The sequence below is a fragment of the Numenius arquata genome, chromosome 16 (genome assembly GCF_964106895.1).
Source record: "Numenius arquata chromosome 16, bNumArq3.hap1.1, whole genome shotgun sequence".
Classification (NCBI taxonomy): domain Eukaryota; kingdom Metazoa; phylum Chordata; class Aves; order Charadriiformes; family Scolopacidae; genus Numenius; species Numenius arquata.
The window spans coordinates 158936-180637 of NC_133591.1; the positions used below are offsets into that span (position 1 = coordinate 158936).

At 38.3% G+C, this 21702-nt stretch overlaps 1 protein-coding gene across 1 annotated transcript in view; it reads left to right on the forward strand.

The window, feature by feature from the left end:
• PI4KA (phosphatidylinositol 4-kinase alpha) overlaps nucleotides 1–21702 on the forward strand; it is a 64070-nt gene that overhangs the window by 33707 nt on the left and 8661 nt on the right. Inside the window, exons 20-45 of the mRNA XM_074159734.1 lie at nucleotides 950–1058; nucleotides 1571–1707; nucleotides 2704–2837; nucleotides 4220–4302; nucleotides 4577–4647; nucleotides 4765–4889; nucleotides 5314–5395; nucleotides 6039–6122; nucleotides 6473–6562; nucleotides 8073–8192; nucleotides 9810–9902; nucleotides 10261–10417; nucleotides 10694–10821; nucleotides 12036–12194; nucleotides 12459–12610; nucleotides 13130–13237; nucleotides 13934–14061; nucleotides 14142–14261; nucleotides 14920–14999; nucleotides 15143–15336; nucleotides 16073–16163; nucleotides 16350–16517; nucleotides 17042–17095; nucleotides 18327–18447; nucleotides 18756–18885; nucleotides 21010–21080. Coding sequence (XP_074015835.1) covers nucleotides 950–1058; nucleotides 1571–1707; nucleotides 2704–2837; nucleotides 4220–4302; nucleotides 4577–4647; nucleotides 4765–4889; nucleotides 5314–5395; nucleotides 6039–6122; nucleotides 6473–6562; nucleotides 8073–8192; nucleotides 9810–9902; nucleotides 10261–10417; nucleotides 10694–10821; nucleotides 12036–12194; nucleotides 12459–12610; nucleotides 13130–13237; nucleotides 13934–14061; nucleotides 14142–14261; nucleotides 14920–14999; nucleotides 15143–15336; nucleotides 16073–16163; nucleotides 16350–16517; nucleotides 17042–17095; nucleotides 18327–18447; nucleotides 18756–18885; nucleotides 21010–21080 — 2989 coding nt within the window. The remainder of the gene's footprint in view (nucleotides 1–949; nucleotides 1059–1570; nucleotides 1708–2703; nucleotides 2838–4219; nucleotides 4303–4576; nucleotides 4648–4764; nucleotides 4890–5313; nucleotides 5396–6038; nucleotides 6123–6472; nucleotides 6563–8072; nucleotides 8193–9809; nucleotides 9903–10260; nucleotides 10418–10693; nucleotides 10822–12035; nucleotides 12195–12458; nucleotides 12611–13129; nucleotides 13238–13933; nucleotides 14062–14141; nucleotides 14262–14919; nucleotides 15000–15142; nucleotides 15337–16072; nucleotides 16164–16349; nucleotides 16518–17041; nucleotides 17096–18326; nucleotides 18448–18755; nucleotides 18886–21009; nucleotides 21081–21702) is intronic.

Consider the following 21702-nt stretch of genomic DNA (forward strand, 5'->3'; position numbering starts at 1 on the left):
CGATCTGCCTCATGATTTACAAGTATATCCAAAGTTGGCTTTATATAAGGTTTCACTGGAATACTGTTGGCTTTCATGCCTCAAGGGAATTATTGTACAGTTAGGTAAAATCTCTTCAAGTTTATTAAGAAAATGTTATATTCTAATCTAAGTTTACAGTAATAATAATATACAATCATATTGAATAAAGTTTGTGGTTTAATGGACCATTTCTTTCACTTTTTAAACACTGCCTGTGCTTCTGACACTATGTGGGATAACACACTATGAGCTTTGGTAAATGCAATTTTATATAAATGTGTATCGTGTTGGCTGGGAGTATGAACTGTGGTCCTCCAGTGATAGCAGCTGTTTGTGCAGAAGGTATCAGAGAATTTTAAAAAATGTCTTGAAAATAATGCTCTTTTACTTGCTTGTTTAGATAGTAAATTCTCCAGAACTGATGTCATGGTGTGTGTGGGTGCAAGCAATGAAAGATCCCCAATTGGTGCCTCAATGTATTTCCACAAAGCCAATAAACAATAGCAACCAGAAGTATGTTTGACTAATATTTATTTAGTTTTGAGTTCCTTTGCACTGAAGCAAAGCTGCATGGCATTGTCTTCAACACAGTTTAAAGGACTGTGTGGTCACTTCCTCTCTGCAGTTGATCGTATATTAATATTATGTATTCCCTTCAAAGGTTTCTGTATCAGCATGGTATTATTCCTGCGTAAAACAAAGGAAATTCTTACTTCAGGCATCTCAAATGTTAGCATTTAAGATACTCCAACAACATCTAATTTTGTTCAGTATAACAGCAGCAATGCAATACTAGTTTTCATAAGTAACAAAGAATATTACCTTTGTAAATCATAGTAAAGAAGGTATGTTAATTGATTCCTTAGCATGGAATTAAGTTACTCTAACTCCCACCATTTTCTGATGCTAATTTTTATTTCTTTGATAGCTCACTAGACGCTTGCCCCCCATCAAGGAGGCCAAGCCCAGGTTGCAAAAGCTGTTCCGTGACTTCTGGTTGTATTCAGTGCTGATGGGATTTGCTGTGGAAGGATCAGGTAGTGTAAATTCTGAGACAGCAACATTGCTGATCGCATTTAAACTCTTAATGAATGTAAGTGTAACTGTATGCAAACCGTTCACAGTAGGCAGAAGAAAAATTATGGGCATAAAGGCACTACAAAGCAAACAGCTTACACGCCAGTTCTCTGCTAGGATTTCTACACGTCTTTGTCTTGCTGTGAGATTCAGCACAGTGCAATTTGTTCTTGTACTTGATAGAGCAGTTAGCCTTAGTTAAGTATGGGTTTTGGTAGCTAAGTTCCTGAAATGGAAGATCGGACACATGGGGTACAATGCTAATCGGGTGGAAACTTCTTAGCCATTGAGAAACTTCACTTGGAACTACCTAAACATGTTTATTATGTTTAGAACATGCATCACTTGGGCTGAGTGTTTGTGCTTAAGTGCATGAAAAATTGGCCCTAGGAAGGAGTACAAAGCCTGATAATGCTAGTTAACTTTGAATCTTAATGTTGTTTCCCAATCCCACTTCCCTCTTGTGCTCCAGGTCTCTGGCCAGAAGAATGGTATGAAGGCGTATGTGAAATTGCCACCAAGTCTCCGTTACTCACGTTTCCCAGCAAAGAACCACTTCGATCTGTTCTTCAGTACAATTCTGCCATGAAGAACGATACTGTGACTTCTGTAAGAATTAATTTTTTCTATTATCTCCTCCCATAATGTCTGTCAGTGTTAAATGATATAGTAACCATGATTTATTGAAATAGCACAATACCCTTTCAACCTGGTTCCTGTTAGGGAAAATCATCTTTTTTACATTACTCTTATGACAACAGTGTACATAATTTACTTGGGTTTAGTTTTATTGAGTGTTAATACAAGTGTTTAGGGTGGTAGCTGCGCTATTTTGATTAGGCATAGAAACCAAGTCTTCGTGGAGATGGAAGCCTTTTAATAGTTTTTCATCCATTTTGTATCAGATAGACAAAACTTGCACTGTTTAAAAAACAAAACAACAAACTTCGGAAGGAAATAACACATTGAATCTTTCAAAGAAATGTTCAAAGAAATGTTAAGTGAGCTTTTTCCCTTTTTATCCTCTGGCTTGGTACTGGTATACATCTCTCTACCTAGTATTTGCAGGATAGATTTTACCTGAGGACTATTTGTGGTAGCAGTGTAAAGTGGACTGAAGAGTTGCAGCTTGTGAAATGTCTTTGGCTCCCAAATAATACAGAATCATAGAATGGTTCAGGTTGGAAGGGACCTTAAAGATCATCGAGTTCCAACACTCAAAATCAGCATTGTGCCTAGATACTTAGTTCTGTGATATCAAAGAGTGGCACAACAAACCCGTGAAGCTTAAGAAGCTGGACAAGGTTGATGTTGATCAAAACTATATGCGTTTAGTGTGGGAATTGTATTTCTTCATTGGTATAACTGCATGGAAGCTAGCAGTTATTTCAGCAGGGAGCTCGACTCCAGTAATTAATTCTGTTTAATTCTGTATTTGAAGAATCATAACTTGCTGGGTCAGAGTAGGTTGGTCAGTCTGCAGACAGAGGCATCCTGGCATATTGTCTGCAAAGGTTAAAAAGTAAAAACAGTAATAGCTGAAAGTAAATGTTCTTAGAACACAAACTACTCCTACTTCAGATAACTTCATGTATTCATCTCTAGGCTGAATTAAATGAATTGCGGAGTACCATAATAAATCTCTTGGATCCTCCTCCAGAAGTGTCAGCGTTGATCAATAAGTTGGACTTTGCCATGTCTACCTATCTTCTTTCTGTTTACCGCCTAGAGTATATGAGGTATATATATGTACTTTTTTCACTGATGAATTAAAAAAAAAAAAAATTAAAAGCAGTTGTGGAATAATGGGCAGGGGTGACTTAAAATTTAAACTTTAGTGTTGTTCACACATCAAGGAATGGTATAACATCAAAGGAGCTTCCAGGATGGAGTACAGCTGCGGCTGGTATGCAAGGAATCCGTTCCACATTGTTTCCTGGATAAAATTGCTTGTGAAGCAGCACGGGGCGTGGAACAGAGTGAAGACTCCATGGCCAGCCTCTGTGATATCACTGCAGAGATGGGAGCTCTGAGAATGATGAGAATCAGTATTTTGAGTCATGTTAGCTCTATTGAAGATTCTGAGACTGGGAATTCATCTCTGCAAAAATACCTGTAGGGTAGATAAAAAGGATGGAATAATACAGTAGGACTCCAAAAATGGAATCTCCTCTGTATACGAACTAATAGAAGATGGACCAAAGGGTTCTTTAAAGGAATGTCTTGCAAGCATAGTATATCCTTTGCAGAGTCCTGTGCTCTGAAGGACAGCATGGACACTTGCCTATTTTCTGAAATTAGTGTTATGTAGGAGCTGAGAAATTTTTTTGTAGGGTACTTTTTTCCCCCTCAGTAGTTTGTATTAGATTGTACTAACCAAACATACTGAATTCACAGACTATATTTTTTTTTTCCTTTAAAAGTGTATTTATTACTGCTATTCAAAGAAATGTGTAGCTGAAAGCTGAGGTGGTGCTCTAGCAGTGAGGAAAATAGGAAGAAACTTCTCCATCACATTTTTACTTTGACAATAGCTGACAACAGGGACAACCATTTCCAGAAACCTCTTGGCTGTATTTTAGAAGCAATTTTTTAATAAGTGATCACGGAATCAAGGAATTGTCAGAGTTGGAAGGGACCTCTAGAGATCATGTAGTCCAACTCCCCTCCTAAAGCAGGATTTCCTATAGCACATTACTCAGGACTGCATCAAGGTGTGTCTTGAAAATCTCCAAAATCTCTTCAGTTGTATGCAAATTCAACAGAGGGAAAGCCTATAGAAGTGCCAAAGATTATACTGTGTTTGTATGTTTGTGGTGATTGTATAAGTGCATCATCATCCGGTTTGCCACTGCTGAGACACGGAAGTTATTCTCTCAGTGACAAACAAGCATTTTAAGACCTGAGCCCTGTTAGTTGAATGTAGAAACAAATAGCAGTATCACACTTGCTAGAGACTAAAAATTATCATGAAATGGACAATTACTGTATGTGTGTGGTGTGTACTGTGACATTGAAGTACATAGGTTTGTGTTGAAGATATTTAAAAGAAAAGGAACAAAAAACCAACCCTAAAACAAAACACTAGAACAACCCAACCCACAACCTCTTCTTTTCCTAGGGTGTTGCGTTCAACTGACCAAGATCGTTTCCAAGTCATGTTTTGCTATTTTGAGGATAAGGCAATTCAGAAAGACAAATCTGGTAAGATTACCTGTCTAGGTTATCTTGCAATTTGAGATACTAAGAAGTTATCTCCAGGCATGCAAAACTAATACAAACAAAGAAACTGTATAACAAAATATATCACGCTTACTAGATTTCTGTTACTTTGTTCTTGTCAAGAATGCTGGTTTTGTTTTGAAACAGCTTAGTTCAGTGTTGGCTGAGTAAACAAACACTTTTTAGCTGTTAAACATGGTTTATAAAGCAGACATAATACTGATAATCAAACCTGTCATTTCTCTCAATTCCTCAGGCATGATGCAGTGTGTGATAGCTGTTGCTGATAAGGTGTTTGAAGCTTTCCTGGCAATGATGGCTGATAAAGTAGGTACCATGGAAACTAAAATTTTAAATTTTTATAAATGTTCTCATTTCAGTTTATGAAAGTGTACTTGTCTTTTTCCTTAAGAGCTTCATGCTTCTCTTTGGCATGCTTTTTAGCCTAAAACTAAGGAGAATGAAGAAGAGCTGGAGAGACATGCTCAGTTCTTGCTGGTGAATTTCAACCACATTCACAAGAGGATCAGGAGAGTTGCAGACAAATACTTATCTGGTCTGGTAGACAAGTGAGTATAGATTTAATTTTCCTGTTCTCTTTTCACACTGACTGCTTAGTGATTATTTACGCAGTTGATGACAAGAGTCAAGTGAATTTCTTGGCTGGTACTTAGGCTGAAACATCTCCTTGAAGAATACCATTCAATAGTATTTATAACCTGAGCTCTGAAACTCCTGTTTAAAATGCCTGCTTAGTATTCCCATGGATGGAGCAGAGCAAAGTGCCCATGAAATAAATGGGCAACCTCAACTTAGCTCTACTTAACTTGCTCTTGCAGAGCTTTTGACTGTATTGAGCTTAGGCTGTTGAGTGACTTCTGCTGAGTATCAGCTACCTAGTGGAGCTCTTTGAGCAGCTCCGTTTCTTGAGAAAATAATTTCTTTCCTCACCTCTCCATAATTATTGTGTTTCTGAATCTGGTCTTGCTCTAGATTTCCTCACTTGCTGTGGAGTGGAACTGTGCTGAAGACTATGCTAGATATTCTGCAGACGCTGTCACTGTCTCTTAGTGCAGTAAGTTCCTTTTTTAGTAATGCTTTTAGGGAAGTAAATTATGTTTCCATTTTTCTTTTTATTTTGTAGAACCAAATTTTTTTACTTCGGTTTGCATTTATTTGATACTTACTTGAGTTCTTTATTTGTTTTTGCTTTCATCACTAAGATTGATAAAATATCAGTTTTCATTTCTGTGAAATAAGGAGTGCATTTGTACCCCTGTTTCATAGGTAGTAAAACCTAGTACTAGAAAGTTGTTGTCAAACATGGTTCAGAAAGTCAAATTTAGCATCAAGAGTAAGACACAGGATTTTTGGGGGGGTTGTGTTCTTTTTATGAATTATGGTTGTCATGTTATTTTTTTTTCTTGTATGTGTATCCATATTCCTTGGATTTATTACATATTTATATTTTTGAAGATGGAAACGCTTTAGAGAGTTTTATTTTTCTACTAAATGTTGAGGAGAGGGATTTGGATTTTTAAAATTATACTGAAAACCAAACTACAATAAAAATGTTTTTTACAGCTGTTCAGATTGACTTTGAGAGCAAATACTCGAAAAAAGATTTGGTAAATCAGAATTTCTTTTTGGAGATAGTCCTACCTGTAGTGTGATGATGAATTTGATCTTATTGAGAATTAATAATTGTTTTTGTTTAGGACATTCACAAGGACCAACCATACTATGACATTCCTGATGCTCCATATAGAATAACTGTCCCTGACACACATGAAGCCAGAGAGGTAGGTGGTTCTCCTTGATTTATCAAGCAACAAAATAATGCCTGATATTTTTTTATGCCAAGAGGATAAATTAGGTGCTTTTTCTTTTTTAAATACTTCCCTAGGTGAGGTTTTTCTCATACAATATGACACTTGATATTTATGTTTTTCTGAATCTTATTATTTTACTTGACTTGCAACATGACTGTTCTTTGCTTATAAAGGGTACATTTAATTGTTACAGAAAATTTTAAGCATATCATGTTGCTGCAACCTCTTACTCTTTCTGTTACTTATTACACCATTAAAACCAGTGACTCTTATTAGATGTCCTGTATTTTAATGATTACATTGATGCTTTCTGGTTCTAGAGTATAGTCAAGGATTTTGCTGCACGCTGTGGGATGATTCTGCAAGAAGCAATGAAATGGGCTCCCTCAGTTACAAAATCTCATCTCCAGGTAATGAGCCTGCTTCTGTGAAAGAATTTGATCTTTGCAGATCTTCAAAATGAGAATTAAATTATCTAATTTTTTTTTTTTAATTTTTTTCAGGCTATCCAAGCAACATTTTAAATTTTTCTGTTCCTCTAAGATTTCCTTTGTAGCATTGGCAGAGAATAATTAGAATTTTTTATTTGATGTGGCTTTTGATGTAGTCCAAAACTGTGTATATTGAAAATAACAACTTTTGTAAACAGTTGATCACCCTGGATTTACTTCAGAAGTCAGAATTTTGTACAATAGAATGCTCTGCCTAGCAAAGTTTGTTTAATGCTGGTGCATTAACTGAAAATATCAGCTGGTCTGAAACGTATGATTAGGATGTATGATTAGGATGTCTTTTGTTGTTGTGTGTTTTTTTTTATATGCAGAGAAACATGGCTAATATATGAGAACACTGTAAACCGTGGATCGTAGAATGGTTCGGGTTGGAAGGGACCTTAAAGCCCCCCCAGTGCCACCCCTTGCCCTGGGCAGGGACACCTCCCACCAGACCAGGTCCCTCAAAGCCCCCTCCAACCTGGCCTTGAACCCCTCCGGGGATGGGGCAGCCACAGCTTCTCTGGGCAACCTGGGCCAGGGTCTCACCACCCTCACAGCAAAGAATTTCTTCCTGAGGTCTCATCTCAATCTCCCCTCTTTCACTTTAAAACCGTTACCGCTCATCCTATCACTGTGCTCCCTGATAAAGGGTCCCTCCCCAACTTTAATTTGGGGAGGACTTTAATTTGAGTATGGGTCTAGCAGATGCTCACGTGGCAGAGTTCAGTAGGAAGCTGTCACAAGATCACAAGCAAAGACTACAAAAGGCTATTTATGATGCACTAATAAAATACCTTTTATGTAAACAAAAAGCCTTACTTCAGTAAAATGCAGATCTCTCTTAATCCTTCGTGAATAGTCAAAGAAACCATGTAGTCCAGGTTAGACTAGTATTCTGTCTAGAGGGGCCTAACTTAATGCTCATAAAGAATTGCTGGGGAGGCTCAAGATCTTGGACACTGCAACTCTACCTAAAGTTTATATTTCCTTCCCTAAAAAAACCTCAGGGAATTCTACCCTTATGTAAAAGGATAAGTAATTTTAGTTCCTTCTTCCATGGAGTCCAAAGCATTTCCTTTTGTAAGGTTCTTTTTGTGAACAGTGACTCTTTTTAAAGAAGGCCTCAGCCTTCAATTATCTATCTTGATCACTTTATCCTTTTACAAAATGGAACAAGTCTCACTCTTTACATATTTAGGAGAACACTCAGAGTTTCTTATTACCAGGAGAGCAATGCCTAAAAGGGAGTAGAGAAGATCTATTTATTGTCAGGTATGTGTGTAATGAAGTTTTCTGGTATTTTGCAATGATGCAACACTTGCTTATGAGCTGTTTTGTTTTGAAAAACATAGTAGTTTTCCAACAAACACTTTTTTTGATTGGGTTTATGGTTTGGTTTTTGTTTGTTTTTTTTTTTTTTTGACAGGAGTACCTAAACAAACATCAGAACTGGGTGTCAGGTTTGTCCCAGCACACGGGACTGGCTATGGCTACAGAAAGCGTTTTACACTTCGCAGGCTACAACAGACAGAACACCACTCTGGGCGTGAGTATTGGGCACAATTCTTGTTTGGTTGTTTGTGTGGCTGTATAGCGGTATCGTGATTGGGCTGGGCTGGTCACTAAAATTTTATAACATTCAGTGTAGCCACATAATACAGATTTTTCTAAATCACCTTTGTCATAGCTTTGAACATACTCAGAAGGATAAGTTATTTCTTTCCATCTCAAGGTATCTTCCAAACGTGTTGTTCTGTAAAATACTGAAAAATAAAATGATAACAAGCAAGAAAATAAAATGTATCTAATGCTGTTTGAGTTTTCTATAGATGATTCTTAATGATTTGAAAGTAGTATCTTCGTGTAAGACTGAAATGAGCTGCTTTCTAGAATAGTAGCATAGGTGAGTGTCAGGTGACACCCATTTGCTCTGAGTTTTACACAAGTTCACATAGACATAGATGCATTTTTTTTGCAGTTCATTTTTTTCTCATTTGCAGTTGTAATTTCTGATCTCCTGGATGTTTCATCCAGTAGCATTTGTTGTATCCTCAGCAAGCTTGTTTTCTAGCAGCAGTTCTGAAAGTGCCTCCGTGCCCAGCTGTAGCAGGATTTCCTTTTAGTTCTGTTACATTCGTCCTTCGAGACAGCGCTAGTCCCTAAATGTAAATAGGATAAAGAACTCCTAGGACTTGGGAGTGCAGTCATGTAGTTCCCTAAAGGGGCAAGGTGAAAAAACTTGGTAAAATAAAGACTAGGCTGGAAGAAACTAGAAACTACAACTGAAAAGGAAATAAGAGAAACAGCTTTCTCATTTTCTTAATATGTTAAGAGTATTTGTTTTGATTACGGCCCTCCTGCATGTCAGCCAAGTGACAAAAGCTCTTTCAGAAAGCTTTCAGATTGCTAGCAGTTTGTTTTTTTCCCTCCTGCTTTATTCCCATGGATTGGACATTGCTAGTGCAAAGATGATAGCACATAAATTTTATATCTAAGACGTGTAATAAGAATAGTTCTCAAAAGTGTATCCATTGCTGAGCCAAGCTAGCCGTTGGCAGTACTGAAGCAAAGCATTGCAGGACTGTTGAGTTTTTGATGATTTTGCTGGCCTTGTATTATAGTATTAAAATGCAATATGAAAAAATCATTTTACAGTATAAAGAATCATTCTTTTTTTGTGTATGTGTTTGAGGAGAAACCTCTGAGTCACAAATTCCTGAGTGCTTTGGCAGAGGGAAAAATGGATTACTAGTGTACTTTTTAAAGACAGCAACAAAATACTCTCTCTGCATTACTCTTGGTTCAGCAAGCTGTTGTATGGAGGGGGCAGAACAAAAATCACACCTGTTCTCTGTCGTCTTCCTTATCAGTTCATGAAAAGGGAGCGTCCCAGAGTTTCTACCCTTTCTATGCTTTTTTTGGTCTTTCAAAAAGTATATACAAATATATATATATTTTACACTGTATACGTAGAATTCAGGCACGTGTTCTTTATTTCATTTTTATCAGTCTGGGTACCGTTATACCTAGTAGTCATGACACTGTTCTCTTTATTTGCATGAAGAAAACTAAAATTAAAACATACGTGAATGTATAAATAGAAAAAAAAAAGACAACGGGTTGGATATGAACAGCATAAACAGGTATATGTGTCTGGTCATAGGCAACCCAGCTAACCGAAAGACCAACTTGTGTGAAGAAGGACTACTCCAACTTCATGGCTTCTCTCAATTTGCGCAACCGCTATGCAGGAGAGGTGAGTACAGGATTTGTCGTGAGTGTGAAGTGTCCATGAGCTCTGGCATGGCTTTTCAGGGAATGATGCCCCTTCCAATGCAAACTATTGTATGCACAATGTTTTGTGCATAAGAACAAAAGTGCACACTCTAAAGTTAAATTCCTTCAAGATAAAGAGTGTAATTTTCTGAGGTTGTTAAACAGATTATTTTACTGTTGGTGTTGGAGAAAATTCTTGCATTGTAGATAAAGCTAGAGATTTAGCGAAGTAGTAACAAAAGATGTCTCTGTGAAGTTCCTTAATCAGCACATGACCAATATCAAGCTAGGTTCCTAAAAATACAGCGCTCTGTTGAAAAACCCATTACATTTTACAGGTTTCTGGAATGATTCAGTTCTCAAACGCTACAGGACGAACATCTGACCTGAATAAACTGATGGTCAAAGAGCTGAATGATGCTCTCGAATCAGGCCATACTGAATTCTACACCCAGGCCATGTTTAAGTTGACTGCACTGCTAATAAGCAGCAAAGGTAATGAAAAACAAATGGAGTTCTGCTTTCTGGCTGTGAATGCCAAGAGCAATAAACTACAAAAACTATCCATATACAAACCCAATACACATCAGCTTGAAGCAACACTGTGTTTTGAGTGTTTTCAATTAGGCTTATGTTAGGGAAAACCCTTCTTAAACTAGAAGGTATTTATTAGGAATTGATTATTACATACTGTGCACACCAATTTCATGCTGATGTGAAAAGCATTTTATTTATTCTGTTGGAGAAATCTGAGTGAATGTTTGTTTTCAGATTGTGACCCCCAGCTCCTTCATCATCTCTGTTGGGGACCTCTGCAAATGTTCAATGAACATGGCATGGAAACAGCAATTGCTTGCTGGGAGTGGCTGCTTGCTGCCAAGAATGGAATAGAAGTGCCGGTAGGAAGCGATTTAAAACTCTTTCTCTGCCCCTGCAAGGGGGTAAGAGAGAAAATTTTGAGAGATTCACAGCTATTGTGAATCTGTGTCAAGTAAGGATGTTAAATGCATTGTTAATCACTTTAGCCTGCCCGGAAATCTCTGTTCATGTGTTTTTGGAAGTCTGAGCACTCTCACAAAGTGGACTGTGGGAAACGGATCTTTCTCAGCAGCAGGAATTACATAGCAAAGGAAATCTATTAGAATCTCAGCTATACAATTTACTTTGCTGCTGAGATGCCTGAGCTGCTCATGAATCAGGTTCTGAAGTACCACAATTTATAGAGCAGTGTTTTAAAACAAATACAAATTAATGTCCCTGCTCATCAGTCAGAGCCTCAGGTAGCTGGCATTGCACCCTTGCATAAAAAATAGGCTCGCAAGTGTCCTGATCCTGTAACAGGCTAGACCAGCTGTATTTTGTGAGGTGGGGGTGAATCTAATAGAAGTAAAGCAACCCATCATGGTGTAGTGACAGCCTACACATAGCTGAGAAAGATGCTTCTGGTAATCGCTCCAGTTAGCGAGCGCTGTGTTTCATTTGCTGGAGACAGTCATCAATCTAAATTTACTGAGGTCAGTTTTCATGCTCATTTCAGTGTTTAACTTCTTAAGCATGAGTTTCATTTTTCTCTGAAGCTTCTGGGAAACCTCTTGTATCTTGTTGACGAGATCAGATAAGCACCCTTGGTTGCTGGGCCTTCTTTCTACCAGAGGATGCTGCTCTCTAGAGCAGGTTCAGCTAAAGCGAATTATGTGCCATCTTTGTTGTGTGCTTCATCATGGGCCAAACTGCATCGTACAGTACGTGAGAACCTGGCACACGCTTTTCTCTGCTGTACTGGTGTTGGAGGGAGTAACCTATAGTAGAGGGGGAGGATGGACGGCACCAGCTGATCTAACAGTTCAGTCTCCTCAACAAAGCAGAGCTCCTGTCTGCTGTTGCACTTAGTCTCCCGTTACTGGGGGAGTCTTTCTTCCCTCTGTAATTTCGGATATGAGAGAAACATTTTATTTCAGGTGGAATGTATAGACCTGTCTCTGCCTCTCCGTTAACATTGTAGTGAATTTTCATTGATGTATTAGATTCTTGTGTGCACTATGGAGAAAGATTGTGCTTCCCATATAAGAAGATGCTCCTGAAACAAGAGACACTGTTGTCTTCCTTTTTGCAGTTCATGCGGGAAATGGCAGGAGCCTGGCAAATGACAGTGGAGCAGAAAGTTGGCCTATTTTCTGCTGAGCAGAAAGAAGCAGATCCATTAGCAGCCTCAGAAGAGAGCCAACCAAGGCCTTGTCCGCCAGAGGTGACTCCACATTACATCTGGATAGAGGTGTGTATTTCTTCTGAACGTCCTGCATATGGCAGTGTCGCAGTGATGCTGTGTTTAAGCCACTCTACACTACTTGGTCTCATGATTCAGAAAGGGAGTGGAGTCGTGGTGGTCATCCTTCTGCCCCAAAACCAGGAGACACGCTCTTTTTAGATGAGCATAATAATTGAGGGGAAGAAAAGTGTTTGAAACGGAAAAGACTGGGTTGTTTTGACATGGAAAAAAGGTCAAAGGAGGCACAGCACGTCTTTCCCTCTTTCTCAGTTTTTGGTGCAGAGATTTGAAATAGCCAAATACTGCAGCTCTGACCAAATAGAGATATTCTCCAGCCTGCTCCAGCGATCTCTTTCATTGAATATTGGAGGGGCAAAAGGCAGTTTGAATCGGCACGTGGCAGCAATTGGACCCCGATTTAAGTGAGTAGTGGTTTGGTTTTTTTCCTTGGTGGAAAAAATAAGGTTATAGAAGGGTGGCAGGGAAAAACTAAAAAACTAAATGTATAACTTGTCTGTGGCTTCAAGTGGCGAAAATTCCTTTGAAAGCCTGGAATCGTGTAGAGTCTAAGCTCTGTTTTCAAAGTAGAAGTAGCTAACTCTAGCTTGAAAGCAATTTTTAGTGCTTCGGAAAACTTCTTGGGATAATTTCAAATAGTGAGTTGCCCACGTCATGGATCCAGTCAGTGTATCAGTTGGGGATAATCTTGCTCCATCAATTGTTTTCACTTTTTGTGACTTCAAGGCTTGAACTTTCTATGGTTCAGTAGTTACAGCTGTAGGAACAGGCTGATGATAGTGAAAACAGTTTGCCAAGAGCTCTGAAACAGACACTTTTCAGTTAGTTGAACTGAGCTACAGCTGTAGCTGTGGGTTGTATAGTGTTGCATTGGTCACCATTTTGGGAATGCCAAAATTTTCATTCTCTCTTTTGCTTATTAGGTTACTCACTCTGGGGTTGTCTTTGCTGCATGCTGATGTGGTTCCAAATGCAACTATTCGAAATGTTTTGAGAGAAAAGATTTATTCAACTGCCTTTGATTATTTCAGGTACTTTTTTATTGGCAACTGTTCACTGAAAGTGTATGTGTGATGTCCTGATCTTTCTGTGATACTTCAAAGCAGCAGCTGTCTTTCTCTTCTAGTGATTTAACTTCTTCCTTTCCTTTTTTGCCCATTTTAACAGAAACTTTTCTTTTCCTTGTGCTTTTATGTAGTTCATAAACCATCTCAAAAAGGCAAAAAGATATAAGTTCCAGTTTTTATATGGGGGTTATAAAGTAGTACCTTCGGGAGTGTTTCTGTTTTTTTCTTTCTTTCCGTATTTTGGAGTTTATTCAATGCTCAAAACTGTACCTAGATTTATAAGATTTAAAGAATTGCTGTACAGAGCGTGTGGCTGAAATGTAGTTTCACTCTTTTGAAAATAGACCCACACTGAATCTGATGATTTCAACGTTTGACATGGACACAACAGAAAATAACGTAATTGATAGAAATGTCTGAATGTGAGATGGTCAGTCAGTCATAATATTAAATTTCAGATTAATCCAAGATGCTGACAGACTGCTGCTCTAATTTTCAGTTATAATAGGAAGTTTGTACTTTTCAGTGAGGATAAAATGTAGTGGTGTGTAGTCTCATCCTTGTAGATTGTGGTCAAAATAAGAAATGTGACTTGATTAGATTTGTGGGAGTTTTTTTCTAATACATTCAACTTCACATTACTTGTGTGATTTCTTTAAGTTGTCCCTCAAAGTTCCCTACACAAGGGGAAAAGAGGCTTCGTGAGGATATCAGCATATTGATCAAGTTTTGGACAGCGATGTTCTCAGACAAGAAGTATCTGACAGCCAGCCAACTTGTGCCGCCCGGTGAGTTCCTTTATGTGCTTTTTCAAAATCCTGTTGTTTCTTTGATTGTGTTCTACATCAGATCTGTGCTCTGTTGTTAGATAATCAAGACACCAGGAGCAACCTGGATATTAATGTTGGATCTCGGCAACAGGCTACACAAGGATGGATAAATACTTACCCTTTGTCCAGTGGCATGTCAACCATATCTAAAAAATCAGGTATCTTTTTGATTGTAACAGGCTCATTGCAGCCAACTCTATAGCATATTTTATATGCAGATATTGCTTAAAGTCAATATTTACCTTTGATATTGGGCTGCTGTTCTTCTGGCAGGGTATTTAATTGCCAGTGCCAAACTTTAGAGGGGGAGTGAAAAAAGTCTCACTGTTAGCAGGCAGCAAAGTTTTGAAATTACCTGCATTTTTTGATAGAATGTTCAGTTGTGTAGTACAGGAGAAATAAGACTGAAGATCAAGATGTATTGAAATCCTGTCAGGAAACTGCTTTGTTTGTGCAAACATGACCCTAGTGCTTTTTGGGGGCAGCAGAGTGACGTTAGATTGTGGGCTGTGTTTTTGTACAGTTGTAAACTACGTGCTTTTTTTTTTTTTTAGTAGGCTGTCATGTTCCTAAAGTGAATGCAGTACTGGCTAAAATGATATCCCTTTGGCGTGCCGTACTCCATGTGTTCAGAGAACAACTGTACAATGAGTAGCTGCAGTGCTGACTTTCTGAAGTCACTCTGATCTAAATTTACAAGTGCTCTATGGTCATTCCGTTTTTATGTGTTAATGTTGCCAGGTGCGGACAGTTTGAAAGCACCATTTAACATACTGAACAAAAGCCACTGAAAACTTTTTTTGTCCTTTTCTCAAGGAATGTCTAAGAAGACTAACAGAGGTACACAGCTACACAAGTACTACATGAAGCGAAGAACATTACTGCTGTCATTGCTGGTGGGTCATCAGAAGAATGGGGAAACTGTATGAATTTCTAACACCCTGTTTTTGTTGCAGGATATGTAAATTAAAGTATGAAATTGGGAGTGTTTTTCCTTCTTCCAGAAAACACTTTTTTTTTTTCTTTTGCTTTCCCTCAGGCTACTGAGATTGAACGCTTAATCACATGGTACAATCCACTGTCTTCCCCTGAGCTAGAGCTGGATCAGGCTGGAGAGAGCAGTGTAGCAAACTGGAGGTCTAAGTATATCAGTCTTAGTGAGAAGCAATGGAAGGATAATGTAAATCTGGCTTGGAGCATTTCTCCTCATCTTGCTGTACAACTGCCTACCAGGTGAGATATTTCAACAGGTGGAACTGCAGTAATTCCTGCTGCCTTAGAAGTTGAGTGAGTACTTACAGTGTAAGTACTGATGGCACTTGCGCTTGTTTACAGACCCCTTGCTTTCACAGCCGGTTGAGACCTTTGAAATCATAAGAACTAGATTACTTAATATACTCATTTGGCTCAGGCTCTAGCAGAGTCCAGCCTCCTTTTCCTGCCACCCATTCTTCGGTAACACTTAGTGTTTTGTTCAGAAGAAATCATGCTTGGTTTTCAATAGCATTTAACCCATTAGCAGGCATAGCATTTAAACAGTGCTAAAAGTGTCTTTGGGTGAAGTGTTCTAGCTATATATTGGCTTGCACTTTAATAAGTATTATAGGAGAATTAGCATAGTTGGCTCTGGAAGGGAAAGGAAATTCTTTCCCCCTTTCAACAGTGGTAGTTTTTGCCAAGCAGAGTTCTGCATGCTGGTTTCTGTAGAATCTCAGACAGTGTATTTCAGCCAAGAATCCAATAGTGGGCTAAAATACAAGTGGTTTATACAAAAGCATTGGATGAGGACCAGTTGTTCCTGAACCCTCTTTTGACAGCATATTGGTCCCTCAGTGTGCATTATTTCATAGTTGGACTATTTGTTTTTTAAGCATGTACTTTTCTGCCTTTTGCTGTCCTCATCTTCACATGAATAGAAGAGGCTGTCAAACATTTCTAATAACGTTATTGTATTCCTGGTTATACTCAGATTTAAGAACACTGAAGCTATTGGAACAGAAGTGACTCGTCTGGTTCGGTTGGACCCAGGAGCTGTTAGTGATGTTCCTGAAGCAATAAAGGTACTTGCAAATATTTATACTGTTACAGGGCCCCTCTGTGCCTGTTTCATTCAGATATATTGGAAAATACAGTCTTTACTTAACACAGTGTATGATCTAGTGGAACTCGATTATAGCATCTGGTATGTATTACCCAGACATTACTGAGTGCTACAGACTCCTAATGTGTCTGACCTGCTTTTTCAGTACCTGGTTACCTGGCATACAATAGATGCCGATGCACCTGAGCTCAGCCACATTCTGTGCTGGGCACCAACAGATCCACCGACTGGCCTCTCCTATTTTTCAAGCATGTATCCACCTCATCCTCTAACAGCGCAGTATGGGGTTAAAGTCCTACGATCTTTTCCTCCGGTGAGTTCCATGAGAGCCTTAACACTCCGAGTAAAGTAATGGCCTTTGTCATTACAGCCACAGGCTTCATTATAATACCATGGAGAGGCATGTATGATAAATGGGCACATCACATTGCAGAATGTGAATAGATTGGGATGAAAAGCTAAAGTTAACTTTCCTGCATAATACTGGCTTGTGTACTTGTAACTTTTTTGTTGTAAATCACACTAAGCTGAATTCTTCAGACTGCTCTTTTCAAATTGTTCCTTTCAAATCTTCTCTCAGTGGAAAGGTGTTTCTTCTAAAGCAGCAGAAGGCTGGATTTTTAGCACTTGTCAGACTTGCATTAGGAGTGTAAAATACATGATTATTAATGATATTTTTGAAGGGAGTAATTGGACAGAAAAATACTTAGAGGAGGTGGCATATATACAGTTTAAAATAAAGAGGCAGTGGTATTTTGTTCATCAGCTAACTGAAAGGAGCTTTTCTTTGTGCATGTGACTCGTCTTCCTTTCTGACCGCTTTCTTTTCTCTTTCAGGATGCCATTTTATTCTACATTCCACAGATTGTGCAGGCACTTCGGTATGACAAGGTGAGGATATGAAACAGCTGTGTATGAACAAACCAGATTTTTAAAGCAGCTTTTACACTTAAAACTGCAAATCAGACAAAATTTGAGCTTAAACCAATGCTGCTTATTATTGTCCTTTATCTAATACATAGCTGAAAAATTACCGTCTCTAGAGATTGGCTTGCTTTGGATACACCTCTCTTATGAACAGGTAAACTTCAGAAACCAGAAGTTACGTAGCTCATCTGTCAGGAAAGAGATTTTGTTATAGGAAACCCCAGCTGAGGACTCTATCTGAATAAAGCTTTTGAAGGTCTGCATGAGACAAGGAGCAGTGAAATTTAATCACTATCCTTAATTATTTTGCTGTGGAGTTAGCCAGAGAAGACATCGAGGGGTGTCTTGTGCTTCATCATGTATATGAAATTGGATCTTAGCTTCATCTTGCAGAAGCCAGAAGTAAAGCTTGATGACCAAGTTCAGGGCTCATTAATGTGAGATCATTGTTATCTGCCTACAAGGTATATGAGCTCTGGTCAGTGCATTATTTTCAGGTGAAGACGTCCCCAGTCATTAGTGTAGCTGACTGTATTTGTTACTATTTGAGAACTTCGCATAGATGAGTATCCTCTGCAATGCAGAGTACGAACATCAGACATCTCGTCTGTTAGTAGCAGTCAGACATATAAACCTCGACAGACTACAGAAGTAGCTGCAAGTAAAGGAAAGAGAATGCAACTTCTGGAATGAGTAGGATTCCTTCCTACACTTAAACTTCCTTTGTAAGTTTGCTCGCTCTTCCTAGAATTTCTGAGGAGATGTGCCAGCACATGCAGTTCTTGCCACTAAAATGCGCGGTCTGTATGATGCTGTCTAGATTTCTGGTATTACAGGAGCATTTGGTGATGCCAGGCAAGACTGGTGCCTCTATTCCACTGTGCCTTGTACAGAAACTAGAAAATGCCCTAAACTCAAAAGAGATTTGAAATCCAAATAGAACAGATAGAAAATGGCACAGAAGTGGGAAGAAGGTTGGTTAGAATAATGGAATGGTGTCAGTAATAAAGTTGAAAACAGTTTAGATCAATTCACTACCTGTTAAAATACAGTACCATTTTCAAAGGTGAAGAGGTCTTACCTTTCCGTTCATTAAATATTTTTGAGTTTGAAGAATAGCTGTTAGAAGCAGTAATGTTCAGTCTTCTAGAGTTGTAATGATCTTTTATACTTACTGGACTGGATATGGTTGCAGATGGGTTATGTTAGAGAATACATCCTGTGGGCTGCTGCCAAATCCCAACTCTTGGCTCACCAATTCATCTGGAACATGAAAACTAATATCTACCTGGATGAAGAAGGACACCAAAAAGATCGTGAGTGCTTTAAGATATAATCTTTCTTGGATCTTTTCCTTGTCTCAGTACAGACTAAATCTCCAATCTCCTTCCTGCTTCTGTTGTGGCAGGAGGAGTCCTTTTAGCTAGGAACTTCTCTTTTATTTGTAGAGGTAGGGCCCGTTCTGTAGACGTGTTTTACCTGACAAAATGCATCAAGAGATGTGGCGATATTTGCATCAGTACCTTTTTCTGAATACTATATGAAGGTGTCTGTTTCCATCACCCATATCATTTAGCTTTCTGAAATAAGCTTCTGGAACAAATGCTTCCTTTTTCACGTGCAGCTGACATCGGAGAACTTCTGGAGCAGCTAGTAGAGGAAATAACTGGCTCATTATCTGGCCCAGCCAAGGAGTTCTACCAACGGGAATTTGATTTCTTTAATAAAATCACCAATGTTTCAGCCATTATCAAGTAAGTATTGTACTTGAGAAATTGCATTCTTTTGGGGCTCACTGTTCTGTTAATTACCAGCATCCTGATTAAGAGGCTAAGTTGCTTTTAGGGGTATTGGGATAGTGTTTTCAGGAAAAAAGAGTTAATTACTTAGATGATAAGAAATGGATTATTTTTTTTTTCTTAAGTGTAACTTAAGAGTTGTAGTAGGATGCAAAGGATCATTTTAGTTTGACTTTAGACATAATTTATTCCTGCCATGATCTCAGTGCTCACACTCTGAGCTTGCAGTCTGTCTGAAACAGCTATAACTATTTACTCTGGAAGTAGATGATTATACACGTGCACTTTGGTTTTTAATCTGATTTTATCAAATACTTTGCGGTTGGTTATAGTGGAATGAGGTTCCATAGAAAAGTAATGGAATTGGTAAAGCAGTTGGTCCTCCTGTCCTAGTTGAAATCCCATCAGTCTAGTTGTCACTTGCATCATTAATTTGGCTTTTTGGATATGCTACTATGTTCTACACAAAAAGCAAGCGAAGATTGGTTCAGGCAGGAAAAACGGCACTTCTCTGTTTAGGTCTACTGGATTGACTGTCACTTTTTTGCATATTATAACTTGTTATCAACATTTTGTGTGAAGCTTAAAAATAAACAAAAAACCCCACCACAAACCTAAAAAATCTCATGCATAGACAAATGGTTTACCTTCTGCTAAAACTCCATGAAACTGTCTTTTCCTCTTCGCAAAGGGATTTTGTTGTTCAGTGTAATACAAAGACGGTTGTTCTTTTTGCATATGTAAGTCTTCTTCCTTCAATCATAAACTGTGGTTCTGGAGAAAGATTTGGTGTCATAAACACTGGATTGTTGATCTCCTAAAACTGGAAGTCTTGCTCAGAGAGAGAGTCTCACTGTCTGCTATAAAGACTGCAATAAGATATGTAATTTAACTTTTATAAAGCTTGCCAGTGGATGGCAGCAGCTCAGCACCCAAGCTCTAAGTCTGGAAGTCTGGTTTCATTGCATATTTTTAAAACATTCTCTGGTGTATAAAAGTATTTGAAAGTCATTTAAAATGTATTTCCTGGAACATACCTCCTTTAAAATAAAGCTTTGCAAATCACCAGTTACAAGGGCATCAGGCTAAAGGACACTTACATCACAATTAAATATCGTGTGCCGTGTATGTGCATGTTAAGATGTTTTCACCCAGTAGGATCAGTTAAAAAGGGGGTGTTAGGATCTAAATATCTTGATATTTACAATGAAATCAATCCACTGTTTGTTAGTGTAAAGTCATAATTAAGCAGCTGATAATAATTGTGCTTTGCAAGCATTGCATTTTATACCCTAGCCTTAAAATGAATCTGGTATTTGTGCATCTCTAATGTAAAGACAACATAGAAGAGATGCTGTTTGCTTTGTAGATGGCATAAATGAATAAAGGTATCATCTGTGATGATTTCATTATCTTAAGTGTTATGTTGCTGCTTCAGTAATCTGCTGTATTCCTGAACACTAGAGCCATCAGTAATACCTTTCAGTTGCATGCTGGTCCTTCAGGTGAGCATGCAGTTGTGGGACTGACTGCAATAGATGGTTAACACAAGTGCATGTCCAAACTGGGTAATTGTATGTACTAAGCGTTAACCGTGTTACCAGTTACTCAGTTGACACCTGCATTCATGCTAAGTATGTGAAAAAATTAGGCGTGTAATTCCATAGGCATTTTGCTGGCTTGTCTGTTTCTAGTTAGCAATGTTCTTATTCTAGAAAAAGTTCCACAAGGGAAAATTATATTGGTATAACTATAGGGTATAATGATGCTCAAATTTCCGTATAAGGAAGAGCCTTCATATATTCCATTCACATCTCTTATGTTGTTCGGGTTTTTCAACAACCTGTATGTCAAATCAATGTTAAATCTACAAAGCAAAAACTATAACCTTCATTAAGATAGAAAATGTTCTGGTTAGGTGTTGCGCCTGTAAGTTCTCTAGAAGTGGTGCCGTTAAGAGATCTTTGTTGTTACAGGAAGAAACATTTTTAGTGAAAGTTGTGTAAGTTTGAAAAAATTTGAGGTTAGTACATCCAGTAATGTATAGTATGCACATAAATAAAATATTGATCTTTTCAGGCCATTCCCTAAAGGAGATGAAAGAAAAAAAGCTTGTTTGAGTGCTCTGTCTGAGGTTAAAGTGCAGCCTGGTAAGAAGTGATTTAATCATATAATATAGTGGGCTTTTTGCATTCAACATGAGCACTGTATTTTCTGCAAGCAAATCTTAAAATCTCTGCAAGTGGCAGCTCTCCATTTTGGTGCTGGTGGTGGCTGTTCTTCTGTTACAGTTGGATTGTTTCTCTCTTGAAACATTTTTACCCACCCAAGAGCAAGCTAGGTAATGCACATCATGGATAAAAAGTAGAAATATATGCCTGAAGAGGGAATATAAATAAGCTCTTTTTCTTTGGACCACCTTTTTAAAACAGATGAGGCACTTTTGAGAAGTCATGTTATCTCAAGAATGAAGCACATCCAGTTCCTTTCATTCTCCTTTTTCTCCCATCAGGCATTCCCTTGAAACGTCATTGTCTGAAGGTCCTTTCAAATCTTGAACATATGTTTTCCCAATCTGAATCTTCTCTTTAAGATGGAGTTTGATTTTTCCCGATCTCTGTCTAACAGGTCTCAATTCTTCTGCCATGTGTTGGTTCCTAAGGGCCCTCCCTAGTGCACTGGGACATGCTGCCACATCTTATTAGGGACTGTCATAAGAGAAGTTCTGTCTGTACATTTCTGCGGTACAGATTCTGCAGCATCAGTTCAAAA